This window comes from Mus caroli, chromosome 2 (assembly GCF_900094665.2).
Source record: "Mus caroli chromosome 2, CAROLI_EIJ_v1.1, whole genome shotgun sequence".
Taxonomy (NCBI): domain Eukaryota; kingdom Metazoa; phylum Chordata; class Mammalia; order Rodentia; family Muridae; genus Mus; species Mus caroli.
The window spans coordinates 86,727,575-86,744,608 of NC_034571.1; the positions used below are offsets into that span (position 1 = coordinate 86,727,575).

The 17,034-nt window shown below is 54.3% G+C and overlaps 1 protein-coding gene across 3 annotated transcripts; it reads left to right on the forward strand.

Annotated features, from left to right (window-relative positions):
• Nucleotides 1-936: 936 nt before the first annotated feature.
• Chst1 (carbohydrate sulfotransferase 1) lies at nucleotides 937-16,303 on the forward strand. 3 transcript variants are annotated; one of them, XM_029474702.1, is made up of 4 exons: nucleotides 937-1,260; nucleotides 9,337-9,540; nucleotides 12,748-12,876; nucleotides 14,197-16,303. In XM_029474702.1, exon 4 carries the CDS (start codon nucleotides 14,239-14,241, stop codon nucleotides 15,472-15,474), a length of 1,236 nt encoding a protein of 411 aa, XP_029330562.1. In that variant the 5' UTR covers nucleotides 937-1,260; nucleotides 9,337-9,540; nucleotides 12,748-12,876; nucleotides 14,197-14,238; the 3' UTR covers nucleotides 15,475-16,303. The 3 variants fall into 3 exon arrangements, with proteins under 3 accessions (XP_029330562.1, XP_021012222.1, XP_029330563.1); XM_021156563.2 differs by lacking the exon at nucleotides 9,337-9,540; XM_029474703.1 differs by lacking the exons at nucleotides 937-1,260; nucleotides 9,337-9,540 and adding an exon at nucleotides 1,426-1,487.
• Nucleotides 16,304-17,034: the final 731 nt, after the last annotated feature.

Genomic DNA, 17,034 nt, shown 5'->3' on the forward strand with positions numbered 1-17,034 from the left:
GTGTTCGGTGCTTCTGACTTGCAGGAGATGCTCAGTCGATATTTATGCAGAGAACGAAGGACCACTGTAGTGCCAGGGCTTTGCCGCTGTCCTGGTCCCACAAGTGCAGCTTGTGAACTGGTTACTACCTGGGAAGACAGATGCAGCCTAGGAGGAAGGGGCTGGGCAGGATGGAAGGCTTCCTCTAGCAAAGGAACTCTAGTGTCCGACTAACTGGCCAGCTCCACCCAGCCCCTGCTGAAAGGGGATGACAGGATCTGGGGCAAGTGAAACATTTCTTTAGTTGTGGGTGATAGAAGAGAAGCAGGGAGGAGGGGCATGTAGTGGAAATACCGACTTCAGTTCTGGGTTTGGGAGTCTCTGATTGCCCTGGCTGGGGAAAGGAGCCAGGGTCAGGTTGGGGCTGTAGCCAGACTTGGGTATCCAGAGGCTTTGGCTGCATAGATAGAGCCATGCCTTCGCTAGGGCGGGTGTAGGGGGAGAGGGCAGGCCAAGAGGTACCCGTGCTGCTGCCGCTTGGCCTCCTCAATTCGGGGGTGGGCGGTGGGGGGCGTGGCTGCCTCGGCCCGCGGGTGGGTTGGCTCCGGAGCCCTGCTAGTGGGGGTGTCCCGGCGCTCCCGGCCTGGGCTGCGCGGGGGGCGGGAGGGCGCGCGCTGACGGGGTCGGGCGGAGAGGGGGCGGGCGGCGCTGGGGGTGGAGCCGGGACCGCAGCGCCTGCCACCCGCTAGCTCGGCGCTGAAGCAACCACCGCCGCTTTTGACTCCGAGACGCAAGGAGGGTACTCCGTGAGGCTCTGGCCTCCGAAGCTGCTGCTGTCCTCCGGAGCCTGGGGCTGCAGTGCTCGGTGTCCCGGTGCCTGGCCCTGATCTCTCTCTCTCTCTCTCTCTCTCTCTCTCTCTCTCTCTCTCTCTCTCTCNCTCTCTCTCTCTCTCTCTCTCTCTCTCTCTCTCTCGCTCTCTCTCGCTCTCTCTCGCTCTCTCTCGCTCTCTCTCTCTCCTCTGCTCAGGAAAAGGCACTGTGCAGAGCGAGCCACCCGGGGCTAGCGCCCCCGAGCCATGGAGAGGGGCCCGTGAGGGACGCGCGGAGGCGGAGGAAGAGGCTTGGGAGGAGGGAGGCCGAGGAGCAGGGCGCGGGAGGAGGAGGATGCCGCCGCCACCTCCACCGCCACCACCACCCGCGGGCCCCCGGAGAGCCTGACTCTAGACTAAGGATGGAGCCAGCGCTGGGCGCTGCAGCGGCTCCCGGCGCGCCCGCCACCAGGTATCGGCCGGGTCTCCCGGGCCCCGGGGCAGGCGGGAACGGACTGCACCGCAACAACCGGGAGGGGCGCGGGCGCGGCGGGAGACGCCCCTAGCTCAGGGCCGGTGTCTCTGGGCGGTGCGCGGAGGCGGTGGCGAGGGACCGCAGAGTGCTGGGCGCTGGGAGGGGTTGGCTGGGGCTAGTAGCCCTCCGGAGAGCTCCGCGATCGCTCCTGACCTCCTCCTCTGGTGAGGGCAGCAAACTTGGGATAAACGTCTGCCCGGGGCTCCCGTTCTGCTGCTGCGGTACCCGCTCGGGTGTCTGCTCCGGGTTGATCATGCAACAGCCTGCTAGACCCGAGTGGCCGAGGTTGCCAGAGACCCCGAGGCTCCCGTGCCTCTTCTAACTTTCCAAACCAGGCTTACACCCTGAGGCAAAGCACTGTCCCAGCCTCTTGCTTCTAGCCTCGGTCTTGTATCGGCTTCTACTATGCTGGTGATGGGCTGGGCCCTTAGGAGACTTGGGCTGCCTGACGGTGCAGAGCTCCCCCGCCCCACGCGAGGCCAAAACAATCCTAGCACCTTTCTGAGTAGGATATGGAGTGGTTACCTTCTTTCAGTGTCCAGGGAGGGACACGGTGCTTGACTTTACAGTAACAATAGACAGTGGCCCTAGCTGGAATCCATGGATTAAAAGGCCACGCTATTTGAGGAAGGAAGGTTCTGCTAGGATGGCACCTTGGCTTGATTTCAGGTACCTCACCATGTCACTTCTCCCTACTCCAGGTCTGCCTCTTTTCAGGATTACATTCATAGTACCCACTTCCTGATGGGCTTAACAACCGTTTAAGCAAGAGGCTTCTGGACACCAAGGCTTTTGGGGTCCAGTACCAGGGATGTTATAGCTGACCGCTGAGAGGTTGAGGCTGGGACAGGGGAGGTGCATGTCCAAACAGTGACAGGAATTCAGCCCACTGTCTTCTGGAGCCTAGGGACAGAAGAGACCTATGGTGAAGGCAGGAGGCAAGCATCCTGGCTGGGCAGAGAACTGGGAGCCACTTGGGAAACCCAAGGATACCAGTGGATGTAAGAGGCAAGTCGAGATGGGCTCATAGGCTAGGGAGATACTTCCCGGGGTTTCTTAGCCTCTTAGATGGGACCAGGCTGTCTCACAAAGAGATCTTACCTGGCAGGCAGTTCCCAGGCTCCAGTCCCCAATAGCTGCCACACTTGTAGGCATCCTGATGACCCTGTTTTTTTTTCAAAGTGCTTCTATCGTCATGACTCACACTCTGGAGTCACCAGGGAGGTATCAAGCTTCCACCCTAGTCCATTCCCCGCCCTCTTGGGTCTTTAGGGAGCTGCCAAGGAAAGGAGGGGGTGGATATGCCCTTGGTCTTGGACCCCTGCAGGAGCCTAGCGCGACAAACTTTCATTGCTTGCTGGTCGTCTCTGATTTTGGTGGGCGAGTTGGCTTGAGACCAGCAGTCCAGGTCATGGTATCTGTGGGGAGAGGAGGGGTGTGCAAGTGAGAGGAAGCCATTGATGATTATGCCCCCAATATTGCTGGAGCTTTGAGATCAGGACCCCCCCCCTTCTCTTTCCCCTAACTCCTTAGTTTCTTCATCTCAGAGCAAAAACTCCCTCCCCGACTCCAAATCCAAATTTCCCATTTTGCCGAGTGGTTGTGAAGCTTTGGGTTGATGGCTCCCTTCTGAGCATCCTAAGTTAGCCCACTTCCTCCTACCCTCACCCCCACGTCCTGTCTGCTCAGTGCAGGCTCTGATTCTCGGTGCCCTCTCCCAAGGGCCTTGGCTCCAAAGGGAGGGTGGCACTGGGGAATGCTAGTGCAGGGAGTAAGTCAGGCTGCACTGGAGGAGGGACATAGCTTTGTTCCACTGAGTCTGAAAGAGCCCTGGGTGTCAGGTTCTCAGTGAGGCCTGGTTTGTACAGCCCCCCACCCTGTCCCCAGCCCCCTCTTGCCCATCGGCTATGCCCCATCCTTTTACATTGGGAGTCTGAATTGGTGTGAGGAGGGAACATTTGATAGTCATAATCTGGTTCAGAGAAGGTCCCGAAGCCCTGAGTCACTGTATGGTTTCCATGGAAACAGACTTGTTCAGAGGACTCGATGTAGCGAGGCATTGGGAGGGGGGAGGGAAACATATAGTAAAATCAGGCTCCACAAGTGTGATGGAGCTGGACCAACTCCCTTTGGTGGGAAAGACAGAGGAACAAGGAAGGTTCTGGCCTCCGAGGGGAGGCTGCTTCTCTCCACCCGCACACAAGGGATTCTCCCTCGGGGGCTGCTGACAGGCAAGCAACCGACACTTCCATGGATCTTCTGGGCAGGTTCCCAAGCTTCTGGTGATCTCTCAATGCCTCCGTTTCTTTCTTTGTAAACTGAGGGTTGCAAGAATCCTCCCTAAAAGATCCCTGAAGGTCAAGCTCATTAACGTGGAGCATATAACAAAACCACAGAGTGTGCTGGGAGAGTGTCATGGTTACTTATCTAATGGGGAAGGGGTTCACCTGGCTCCCTCACCTGTATCCCAGCTGGTGGACTGATATCTGTGTCTGGAGTGGCCTGCTTGGGAAAGGTGGTCTTCTGTAGCCCTGGCACCCCTGCTGAGAGTCAGCCACTCGGTTTATCGCATAGAGATTTATTGAGGATTGTTCAGCCTGGTACTTTGCAGCCCTGGCTCTTATTTGAGACTCTATCCACCTAGGAATCTTGTATGAAGAAGCCCTCCAAGGTCACATGGCTTTGCCTTAGCATCCTGAGAGAGGGTTGGTTGCTGAGTTCCTTGGGGCTAGGACGGAAGAGATATAGACAGAAGGGGGCCCTATGGCAGAGAGACAGGTTCAGCCCCCATCCCCCAATCCTGGGGAGGGTGCCCATGAGGTTATGAGAATCAGGACCCCAGAGCACAGTCCTTAGGTTGGCGCCTCCATTGCCCAGCTGGTGGGGCAGGGAGAGGTTTATTCTAACAGTGCCAACTTCAGCAGCATCAGGGAACGCAGTGGGTTGGGAGCATGGCCTAGGAAGATTCAGGCTGCCAGTGACACACTAGGAAGATTCAAGCTGGCAGTGACACACAAGCAGAGTCTCCTCCCCAGGCCCCTTCTCATGGTAGCACCTCCATGGCTTGCCCACTCTTAGAAGGGGGAGTTTTGCCTCAAATTCCCCAAACTCCTTCTACCCACCCGTACCAGCTATCTCAGCTGCAGGGCAGTTATCTGCTGGCTCTTGTATTTTACAGATGCCAAGAATAAGATTCCTGGGGGTTTGCCTGCTCAGCCAGGCCAGGTCCTAAGCTAGCTGTGACCCCCTCCTCATCTGATCATCAGCTGGGATGGGGGAGGATGGATGGCAGAGGGGGCTCTTCCTCCCCACCCCCAGTCAGCTCTCCAAGAAGCTTGGTAACTGCCTTGCACCCCCACCCCAGCCTGTCCCCACCAGCTATCAGGGTCTCTGCCTTGAGTCTCCCTGGACCACTTTGCTGTCCTCATTGGTGTTCACAACATCTTACAATTTAATATCCTCTGCAAATTTCATTAACGGAGTGTTTACTCCCTCTCTCAGGATCATTAATGAAGATGTTAGATAAGATCTGGCCTGGCACAGGCCGGGCAGCCCTGCCCCCACTCCCAGACTCTTCGCCTTCTAGCCCTTGCCCGTGGCCTTGCCTCCTCTACTCAGGACTCTTGGGACATACCCCCTCCTGCCTTTAGGCCCCATAACAAGAGCTGAGGGCCAAGTCTGTTTGAATTAATTTTGTAAGATTACTCAAGGCGCTGTATCAAATGCTTTGCTAAAAATCAAGATATATTACCCTGCCTGCATTTCCTTCATCTACCAGCCTTGTAATTCTATCAAGAAAGCTATCAAGTTTGTCAGGCATGATTTGTTCTCTATAAATCCCCATGGTGCCGTGTGGGGGCACAGGGTTCCTGAGTTTTCTAAATGTTTAGAGATTCTCTCTTTGTGCTTGTTCCTTGATGAGAGCCGGAAGGCTGGGAACTGGGAATTGTTGGGATCATGGCCTCCTTCACAGGGACAGGGAGGAAGGCAAGGGCCTACTTTTCTCTGGAGTCTCTGGAGTGCCCGTGATTTATTTGGGACTTCTGAGTGATCAGGTACCCCAAGCTCGGCATCATCGTGGGGGGGGGATCCCTGGAACGATTTTTTGTTTTGTTTTATTTTTGTTTTGTTGTTGTTGTTGTTAAGGATTCTGCAGGATAGAGAAAATGGCAGGCAGGTGAGAACTCTCTGTACTGGATTCTATTGAGTCCTGGGAATTGGGCATGACTTTCCCTTTCTGTGTGCCGGGCTCAGAGAGGGTCAGGCTGCCTAAGGCTTAGGGTTCTGCCTTCCACCCTCCTGCATTGCTCAGGCATGGCATGCCTACAGATCAGCAGGGTCAGGAAAACTAAGTAGGAGGTCCAGATTTTGTGGGGGGCCGGAAGGAAAGGGAAGGGAGGCATACAGGCAAGCTTGGAGACCGGGGAACCTCCCCGACCTCACTGTGCTACTTCTGAGTTGTGTGATCCATCCATCTAAGTGTCCTTTCTTTAAAGAGGGAATTACATGCTATTTTATTGTGTGTGTACCCATGTATATGTGTATGTCGCAGCACCTGGGAGGAGGTCAGTGGATAACTCGTGGGTGGTTCTTCTACTGTGCGGGTAAACTCTGAACACCAGGCTCACTGCCAGTCACCTTTACTTGATGAGATAGCTCTCTGGCCCATTATATAACCTTTATAAGTCTCGCTTGTGAAGTGGACACAGCTGTGCCTGCACTCCGAGCTTGCAGTAGGTCTCCTGGGGTGATGTGTGGCAGCCACATCACGGCTCTGAACTCTCGGGGAACAGCTACATTACACCTCACTCTCGCCGTCTTTGCTCATAGCGGCCAGAGATGCTCATTCTACCTGTCAGGAGCATGGATAGAGTGGGAGGCTCCCTAGATCTGTTACCTGAGAGGTGGCAAATGAGACAAGCCAGCATGTCTTTGGTGCCGGCTCCGGTGGCGAGGTCTGAGCGTAGAGAGAAGGGTTGCCTCTGCAGGCATTGAGCCTAAGCCCTGCCTTTTAGTCCATACCTTGTAGTCATCAAGTCATTCTCTGATGATCTCTGATTGCAGACTATTGTTACATTCCTGGGTCATGACTTCTAGATCACAACTCCCCCAGAACCCCAAGTTGGGGTGGAGAAGGTATCAGGGATGCATCCACTTCTTGTCATCTTTGTTCTTGTCGTCATTCAGTAGGGAAGGGTGAACTCTCGGAGGCACTGTGAAAGCCAGGTCCATTCATTCACATGCCAGGTCGGGAAGCCACAGGCAGTGTCCACCACCAGAATCTGATCTTGTCAGTAGATGTGGGGCTGAGGGTGGACGGTAAGGTCATGAGCTCCTCTAGTCTATTTGGGGCAACCTCACTGGTTCTGGTGCCTGGTGCTCACTGCATCTGCATCTCTGGTGTCCTGGTTGTTCTTAGGTGTGGCCTGGGGCTTAAGCTCTGTGGTTGCAACCAGGGTTTGGGTCATTGTGGTTGAATGGATACCCTTGCCTCCATGTAGACTCGCAGTTTTTTGTGTTTTGTTTTGTTTTTCTGAATTTGCTTCCCACTTGTTTGGGCCTTTCTGCTCCACATCAGGGAGAACCCCTCTTTGTGTCTTTTTTGGTCCATAGTCATTTCTGGATCGGCTCCATCCCACCTGAGCCCTGGTGCCCCATCCTCTCTCACTGTCTCAACCCCATCTCTTGCACACACAGGGCAGTTGGGCCTCATGCAGGTGGCTGGAGACCAGGATCTAAGGACGAAGGCACAGGGGGTCCCCCTGCCAGCTGCCAGCTGGGCAATGGCTGCGGCAGCTCAGGCTCCTGTTGATAGTTTATCATCTGTGGATTTGGGAGGATGACTGAAGCCCAGACCAAGCCGGGATCCAATGAGTGCGGCCTCAGTACTACTCTTGACTGGACGGGGCTATGGCTGTGCTGAGGAGTGGGGGGGAGGGGGCAGGAAACCAGGGCCTTCCCGTCTAGTTCTCCCACAGGCTGGCCCGGCTGAGACAGGGACCAGCCTTCTGACTCATCTCTCCTCTCAGGTTCCTGTCCACTAGGCCCTTGTGTCAGCACAGGAGGATGGTCACTCACCCCACAGCAGGCTTTGCTCCCAGGCTACCAGACACCTGACAGGAGTTGCTTCCTTTCCCGAAAGCTGAGGGTCCTGCGGGTGGGACTCAAGCCACACCCGTGAGCCTTTCCGAGGATTGTTGTGGTCTAGGCTAGCCCCTGAACTCACACCAGTGGACACCCCTCCATGAGTCTTGCCTGTACCCAGGTTGTGCTGAGCTGCTCCACCCTCTGCTTCCAGCTTCCTGCTTCCGGCTGTGATCGCTCTGTTTCTTTCATTTCGTACCTCAGAGCAACAGAGGCCAGCAGAGGTTGAGAGTCTTGTTCCAAACTTCTGAGCCATCAGACAGCTGGAGTGAGGGTCCCACCCAGCCTCCCTGTGCAGGTCTTTCCTCTGGTGCCTACCTACTTTACACAGGGGCTTGTGACAAGTGTCAGTGCCAGTGTCATGGTCACTAGAATGACCTGCCCAGAGATGTCATTCAGCGCGTCAGGCGGCTCTGCCTACGGTGAAAAGATAAAGGGTTAGTGACAGTATGATTGGGTCTGCCTTGCAGACCCTGGCTGTTAAGACCTGTTCTTTCTGAGGATGCTCAAAAGAGGGTCTGGTTGTGTCTAAGAACTCCAGAGGTCGCTCACCGAACACCTTGCTGTGTCATGCAGATCCTGTAGACCTTACTGAGGTTAAAGTGGACACGGCCATGGTACCAAGGGGGAAGCTCTTGGCTTCCAGTGTTCCCTGGACTGGTCACCATCCCTGTGTGGTCACTCTGTGTTCTTCAGACTGCTAATTCTGAAGGCTGCCCCAGCACACAGCCACAGGGAACTCAGTGGTCCTTGGTTTTTGTGGGTTGTGTGGGATCTTGGGTTCATGGTGCTGTGTGGCTTTGGAGACGTCTTGGGAGATCTCGTGACCCCAGCCTCTATCAATCAGCCAGATGTCTTTTGGTCATATGCTTTACTGCTATCTCTTGTCTCTTGTGGAACATGTAACTGAGTTATTTCCCTTTTCTCATTGGCTGCCAGGAAGCTCTATCCCATAAGCCTACAACACATTGGCAATTAGAGCTGACCCAGCCCCTTCTTTTAGGCTTTCACAATCCTGTGTTCTTGTTGCCTCATTTTCATGGCCGAGTTTCCCTTCAGAGGATATAATCCCCTGGCTGTTCTGTTTCTTTAGCCTTTAACTAAACAAACATCGATGGTGGGTGGGTCAGGGCTGGCTAAGCAGGTTAAAACATGTGGTTTCCCCAAGGCTACCATCTAGCTAACTTCTTCCCTGCCCAAGTCCTCTGTCCCCTGCTTGGATGTCTGCATAGTATGCTGGCGCTTTGGAATCTCTGTGTCCTGGGTTTGTTCAGGTAGCGGATATTCAGCTTCATGTTCCCCCGGCTCTCTGATCCCTGCTCCCCATGCCGCTTTAAGAGCATTTTGAAGAAAGAAGCCACCTGTGCAAGCTTAGCCTCAGCCACTCCCTGCACAACTCCCAGCTCCCTCTGAGGCCACCTCAGCAGTCTGCAGCCAACCACAGGTCCTCACATTCACCTGAGCAGGGCTAATGCTTGGTGCTAGGACAAGGAAGTCTTGACAAGATGTGTTGAAAGTTGGGGATGGGGGTGGAGAGAAAGGCTGGTAAGTAGTGTCATTGGGGCGAAGAAGAAAGCCTCAAGGCTGGGGTGAGGTGTCAGGGATGGTTCTCAGTCACCAACCCTGTCCTCAGACACCTCTCCAGCTCTTCCATGGGTACAAGGTCACTATTTCCACAGATAATAAACTTAAAGCTTATTGCAAACTGTGCCCACTGCTTTGTAGGCTCTTGGGTCCTCTTCTCTCAGGCAGCCATACTAGCATAGCGCACAAGGTTCCAGGGGCCGTTGTGTGCACAGTTGGACACACATGCTTTGTGGTTTTCCTTGACGTGGTTTTCTTTGTTTGCTTTTGGCTCGTTTCCATAAGCATCCTCTGCCTCGATCAGAAAGACAGCCCCAGGATGATAGCATCAGTAACGAGGGAGCCCAGTTTCTGTGGAGTAGAGCAGTAGCCCACACCATCCCTTCAGGAGCTTCAAAACGATTCCAAATTGTGTGTGCAAAATTGGGCACAGGAAGCATTTTCTGGGAAGATGGACTGTGTTTCCAAGGAGCCTGTGGAACAGGGAAGGTAAACTGCCTCGCTCTGGTTTGCTGAGATTCCCATAGGGTGGCAAGAGGGACTTGGTGAAGGGCAGAGCCTTTGGGTCCTTGGGCCTATGAGGACAGTGTCAGATGGGGAATCAGGCTGGAGCTGGTGGTTGGTGGGGCATGGCAGAGACACGGGAGCACTGATTTCTTCTGGAGAGTAAGTTTGAGTTTTCCCACAGTTCACAGGGCTTCCCTCTGTCTGGGGTGGACTTAGCCTTAACTGGCCCTGACCTCCCTTGGTGGGTCCTTCCAAAGACAGAGAGGTCCTTGTTACTGTTTTGGAGGAAAACCCCAGGCACAAAGAGCTATAGATCTTGACACGCAGTGTCACTCAATCTAGGAACAGGCAGAAGCTGCAGGCCACTCCTGTTAGTGGTATTCTGTTCAACACTGCTTCTTCAGTCTGGGCAGCGTGAGGGCCGTGCAGGGGTAAAGCCAGACTGCCTATTGCTGCTTGCCTCTTGGTGTGCAGCTGAGGAAGAGTATCTCCGTGGCTCAGAAGCCACCATCCCTCTCCACTGCAATCTGCAGCATCATACTTCCACCCACCGTGGCACCTTTGGCTTCCTCACACAGTAAGAAGATGAGAGTTAGGAGGCTGTGCTACCAGTTCTAGCCACTAGAGGGAAGAAGAAATACCATCACAATAGCCTAGCACTGAAAATTCTAGCAGGGCAAGTGGTTTGGGAAGGAGGAGTGGTGGGCAGAGCCCTACACAGGTCTCTCTCTGTTAGAACAGACTCTAAGGGTAACAGGTAACTAGTTCTGAGGTGCTTCCTTAAGACATAAAGCAAAGTTCAGAAATCTAGGCAAGGTTCCCAGCAGGTAAACAATGGAGCTGGGTTGTTCCATGGGGCTGGTGTCAGAGGTCACTTGTCAAACACAAAGCAGAATCTTGTCCTAATGCTGGGCATGAATAAGTGCATCAGGTCAGTTAACAAACAATGCTCTGGTTAGGCCGGCCACCTTTATAGACAGGGAAAGTGAAGTGCAGGCCTAACTGGTACCTAGCCAGTGTGTGCTTAGCCTCTGACCTGCAGGCTTGAGCCCTTAGCTGCAAATTGGAGCTTCCCTGTACAGCATTCTCCACTCCCAACCTGACCACAGAGCTGCAGTCCAAGCCATCTCCAGGCTGGCCACCAGGTCCTCTGTCTTCTAGCAAAAAGGTGGGATTCTGGGCTCCTATGCCCAAGGTTTGATCCTGCAATGAGAGAGGCCATAACAGAAGCCCAGGAAGGATCGTGGGCCCCCAACTCTGGCTTGGGGAGGACCAGGGCATTGAGAAATCTCTTGCAGAGGCCAAGGTTTGCCTGGGAACAAGAGGACCTGGTTCCAGGGACTCTGGTTTCCAGGGCAGATGCCTCCAGCATACCAAGGACCCTTGGCCGGCTCTGGGCTTGGTTGTGCCAGGCTGGCAGGAGAGCAGAGCACTTTCACGGGCTCCGACATCGCTCCTTCCTGTTCTCATGCTCTGGCTTTGCCCTCCTGGAAGGTGGGCACATGGCCCTCAGCCGGGCTGCAAGCTGGTGACCACAGTGTACCCTCTGAAGCTTGAGGAGTCCCCTCACCTTAGGCCTGGCTTTGAGTTTCTTCAGGGTGGAAGGGAAATTGGGAGAAAGAGCTCGAACCATCTGTTCCCTCCTGGGCAAGATGGAGGGCCCTCCTTTGAAGAAACACTCAGTGTGTAATTCTGTCTTTAGAGTTGGAATTGGAGGCCTAAGGGTCAAAAAAAGCTGTCTTGATGCAAACCAAAGGGAATGAAGTAAGAGATGGGCCAGGAGCAGATCCAACCAAGAGATTTGAAAATGACTTGGAGAGCACCTAGCCTGAGCTGCTTCTTGGGGCATGAACTTGGAAAAGCTGTTGTAACCAAAGAGCCTCAGCTTTTTCCCCTGCCGAATGGGTTGTGAAGTGCTGACATCCTAGTTTTGAGGTTGGGGTTGAGGCAGTGCACCTGAGCCTGAGGGTGGGAGACTGGGAGCCCCTTGGGAGTGCTGACTTTCCTTGGTATCAATTCATATGTAGTTTTTGGTTAGTGCCTGTTGCTCTGGACTGCTGGTAGACGTCTATGAAGAAACACAGCTGAGTTTAGTGGCCTCACAACTGAAGCAAGAGGGCTGGTATTCCTTGAGGCACTTGTCAGGGACCTGGGATTCGAGTAGAGAGGGCTCCCCATTACTCTCAGCCTTCCCTCCACGGGGCAGAGGCCTCTGCCACAGGGGTTAGGATGGGTGTGGTCCAGATTGTGTGACTTTGAATACACTGAGAGACTCTTACTAAAAATTTGGACTGGACCGCTTGCCCTATTAACTGTCTCTTGGTGGTGACTTGGTGCTGATTTCTGCACATAGTATGGCTTTTCACATTTTAAATAGGAGCCTCAGAGTCCAAACACTGGTAGGCATGGCCATTTTGGCTCAGACCCTGTGCATTTCCCCAGGCTAGCAGGGCCTGCAGCTCCCCATTCTTCCTTGGGACAATGAGCCAATGGTAACGGGATGAGAGCACAGGTCTGACCCTGATCCAGAAGGACCTGGGCCCCTGATGTTTCTCACATGTGAGCCATAGACTGATCTTTAAATTCTCCATTTGAGCAATGGAAGTGGGTGGGCTCCTGCCCTACCAGAACAGTTTGTAAGGGATGACAGGGTACCCAAAATGGCAATGCTTATTTGTTTGGGAGACAGGGGTTCACTTGTCTCCTAGAGTAGCCAGGACACACAGCAGATTGTGGGGGGGGGATGTATACAAAGGATGCGAGCTTACACACCAGTCATGAACTTACACACGAGCCATGAGCCAACCAATACATGGACCTCATGGCAAAAAGGATACCATGCAGTCTGTGACTCAGAACTTACCTGCTCCTATCCTGGCCCCTCCTGTGCTGGTTTGTGGGTGGCCTGGGACAGAGTCACATGCATGTTTGAAGGCCAAATGTGTTTAAGCATGAGGAGCAGAATTGTGTCTTAGGGGGGAGGTATACAGGTTCCAGATGGGGGTTGAAGCAGGTCATAGGCCCCAGTAGGCACTGCCACCTGTGATGTGGGTTATGCCTGCTTACAGAGTGAATCTGTTTATTTGGCTAAAGGCCTTAGCCCTGTGCGAGCACTTAGTAGGTGTTACCTGAAGTTGCACTGGCTTTGGTGTTTCACTGGGCTTGGTAAAGTTTGCCTTTGGCTTTCAGGTAACTGCTGTGTGTGCTGCATATGGTTGGAAGAAGACCCCTGTCTCCAGCTGTCCCTTTGGAGCTATCTTCTCCACCTAAGGCCTGAGGTGATTCACTTCCATCACAGGACCAGTTGAATTCCAGAAGGTGAGGATGGTTTCCACGCCTTTCTAATGCAGGACCCACGTGGGCTTCTCACCTGAGACACTTGGGCGCACATGCTAGCCAGCTCGTGCCCACAGGAGCCCTGGGATGGTCAGAGGGAGCATGGCTTGTTAAGGGTGGGATATGCAGGTTGCAGCTTGAAAGTTAGAGCTTCACTGCTCAGGGGTGAGGATAGGTTGGCTGGAGCCCCGAGACAGTGTCAATGTGGAGAGCAGGCAAAGTCACGTGTCATGACCTGGGGGCAGACTGTGGGACACAGAAGGGCAAGGAGAGAGGAACTGGTGCCCGAGCCAACCTGCCTGCTGCCTCCACAGCTTGTTGGCCATGGGGCTGAGGTGCAAATCACTGGTCCGCCTTACAGCAGTCCTTCTTTGGGAGGTGTTGAGCTCCTTGGCACTGAGTCTGGAAGCAGCCCTGGCATCTCTCGGGACCTGGTGGCTGAGGCAGCATCCCCTGGCCTACCTTGCGAGAAGCTTGGGACTTGCTTGTTGTGAGCCCATGGGATAGGCTTCCCTTTTCTATTTTCCTGTGGTTCCTCCCTCCCCCTCCTCCACTTTTGTGGACTGAAGGGCTGGGGGAGTAGCTTGGGGCCAGAAACAAGCCCTGAGTCCTATGCAGAGAGATCCATCCCAGTAGCCTCTGGGCCCTGACCTTGCGCTAGGCCATTTGACTTATAACACTGCAGGTGCCTAGGTAACTGGGTATCTGGAGGCAGCTGGGTGCCCTCATTTGCAAGGTAGCAAGGCCATGGTCCACTAACCGTGGACAGTTCCTGGCCCAGCTGGATTCTGCTGTCAAGTCAGAATTCATGGGGCACAGGGGTCTCTGCTCTCCTGGATTTGTGTTTGGGGAGGGGAATTTGGTGTGTATCCTTCCTTTAAGGGCAAGAGGAAGACAGAGAAAAAGACCATTGTCTGGGGTGGGGGGCGGGTGAGTATCAGCCTGTGTGACTAGAGGATGCTGGCAGGGATTGCAGGCAGTGTCGGGGTGTGGCATGAGCCATCCTCTGGCCCCACCAAGTGTGGAAGCTGGGAGAGTTGGGTTTTGACACAGAAGCAGGCTGGGTGAGGAAAACCAGAGCTCCACACGGGAGGCCTCTGCAACCACAGCTCTCTTAGCTCTTGGGGTCCAGGGAGTCGGTCTGTTTAGCTCTCTGAAACTCCCGGGAGACACCAACAAACTGACAGTTAAGTGTAGGCGTTGTAGGTTCCATGGGATGTGTGAACACTGGGTGTTTTCCTGGACCCCGTGGTGGCTCTTGGCTGTGTGAAGCACCTACCCTTGCCTGTCTCCTGTCCACAGACCCGGTGCCTTGGAGCAGCAGCCCCATGACGGTGCCCAGCCATGCAATGTTCTTGGAAGGCTGTCCTCCTCCTCGCCCTGGCCTCCATTGCCATCCAGTACACAGCCATCCGCACATTCACCGCCAAGTCTTTCCACACTTGCCCTGGGCTGACAGATACTGGCTTGGCAGAGCGGCTGTGTGAGGAGGGCCCTACCTTCTCCTACAACCTCTCCAGGAAGACCCATGTCCTGATCCTGGCCACCACACGCAGTGGCTCTTCCTTTGTGGGCCAGCTCTTCAACCAGCACATGGATGTCTTCTACCTGTTCGAGCCGCTCTACCACGTCCAAAACACGCTCATCCCCCGGTTCACCCAGGGCAAGAGCCCCGCAGATCGCAGGGTCATGCTAGGTGCCAGCCGGGACCTGCTGAGGAGCCTTTATGACTGTGATCTCTACTTTCTGGAGAACTACATCAAGCCACCTCCAGTCAACCACACCACCAACAGGGTCTTCCGCCGAGGGGCCAGCAGGGTCCTTTGCTCCCGTCCAGTGTGTGACCCTCCAGGGTCCTCTGACCTGATCCTGGAGGAGGGGGACTGTGTGCGCATGTGTGGCTTGCTGAACCTGACCTTGGCAGCCGAGGCTTGTCGTGAGCGCAGTCATGTGGCCATCAAGACCGTGCGGGTGCCTGAGGTGAATGACTTGCGGGCTCTAGTGGAAGACCCCAGGCTGAACCTCAAGGTCATCCAGCTGGTGCGAGACCCTCGTGGCATCTTGGCTTCTCGCAGTGAGACTTTCCGGGACACCTACCGGCTCTGGCGGCTTTGGTACGGCACAGGGAGGAAGCCCTACAACCTGGATGTGACACAGCTGACCACTGTGTGTGAGGATTTCTCTAGCTCTGTGTCTACTGGCCTCACGCGGCCCTCCTGGCTCAAGGGCAAGTACATGCTGGTACGTTATGAGGACCTGGCCAGAAATCCAATGAAGAAGACAGAAGAGATCTACGAATTCCTGGGTATCCCCCTGGACAGTCACGTGGCACACTGGATTCAGAACAATACGAGGGGCGACCCCACTTTGGGCAAGCACAAATACAGCACAGTGCGCAACTCTGCAGCCACGGCTGAGAAGTGGCGCTTCCGCCTCTCCTATGACATCGTGGCCTTTGCCCAGAATGCCTGCCAGCAGGTGTTGGCTCAGTTGGGCTACAAGATGGCCAACTCGGAGGAGGAACTGAAGAACCCGGCCATCAGTCTAGTGGAGGAGCGTGACTTCCGCCCTTTTTTGTGACCTGGGTGTGGTGGGGGTGGGAGGCAGGTGGCTCTGGTTTTGCTGACGTGGACCTACTATGGGCCGTTTTTAACTGTTGCCTTATCTCCCTCCTCCCTCTCCCACCCTGTCTGTGTATCCTTTCCAGCCCCTACCCACTCTCCCCTTTCCTTCGCCTCTCCCACACCATCTGTGTGTCCTTCTTGACCTTGCCCACTTCCTTTTCTCCTGCCTCTTTTTGCCCCTGAAATTTGCACTATGTCTCTGGAGGGGAACACTGGGCAGAGGGCGTGTGATGTGGGGTTACACCCCCCACCCCATTTAGACACAAGGATGTTGGGTCTCTGTGCGGATGGGGACGATGTTTACAGGCACCCAATCGCACATTCACTCACATGTGCACACAGGCACACGATGAGAGGCACCCCAGCACACAACTGGTAGTTTTGCAATTGTCTTCTCAAGGTAAGAGGATGGACACAAAGGGGCCGTACCTCCCCAGTTTAAGGAAAGGGTCCATCCCCGCCCCCTCCCTGCTCCCTCCCCTGGAGCAGGGCACCCGTCCCTCCTGCACACCCTTGCCTGGTGGTGAGCAGGGTTTTACTGTGAGGTGAATTGGGACTACTTTCTTTCTATTTGGTTTGTGGTGAGCTTGTCTGTCTGAGTCTTGTGGCTACCCCTAGACCAGTAATGGCTAATGAATCTTAGAAGTTTCTGATTGATCTTGGGGTCCCTCTGTGATATTTCTTTGTGCCAAAAAAAAAAAGACAAAAAAAATGTGGATCCGTTTGCTGAGTGAAAATTGAAATGCTTTATTTGTGTTTTCTGTAAATAAAAATGTGCAGTACTGCCTGAGTGTGATTTGGGGGAAGCCTTCGGAATGGTAAGCAATGGGATTTGGATATCCCCAGCTTCGGAGGGAACAGGAAGGGGGAAAAGTGGGAGCTAAATGGCAAACCTGCCTTTCAGAACTATTTTATTAAAACAAAACAAAAACAAAAACCCTAGACTATCCTTTTAAAGTTCTTTGATGACTGCATACATGTAAAGGCTCTGCCTTGGTCTTATGATCCCCAGCTCCACCCCCCACCCCCCACCCCATCACCCAGGAGCCTCCAAGTCCCCAATTCCATTCCCTCGAGGAGGTCCTGCCATTCAAGTCTCCTGCCACCCTCCATGCTGGCTTGGGGCTTTCAACTCTATTCCCTTCTTATCAGCTGAGGTGGGTGGTACCTTCTGGTCAGGGTGCTCAAAGACTTTAAGAAGAGGCTTGGGGATTCAGAGTCCAAGGAAAGAGTCAGGTCTGGAGAACTCCTGTACCAGAGGTTCCTCCTTTAGTAGGGTTTGGGAGCCAGGGAAGCTGGGGAGAAGGGGCATCCAATGTGCGGGTGGCTCAGGGCAGGGTTGCTTATAAACCTGCCTGGAAGCTGTCTCAGGAGCCAGCCACGTTTCCTGGTGCACACCAGTGCCAAACTGCTGTGTTCACTCTCCATCTTTCCTTGACGATCTAGCAGGCTCTTCTAAAAAGCTCCCCCAGTCTTCACCCCAAGACACATGCATAACATGAGATTTCTTTAAAAG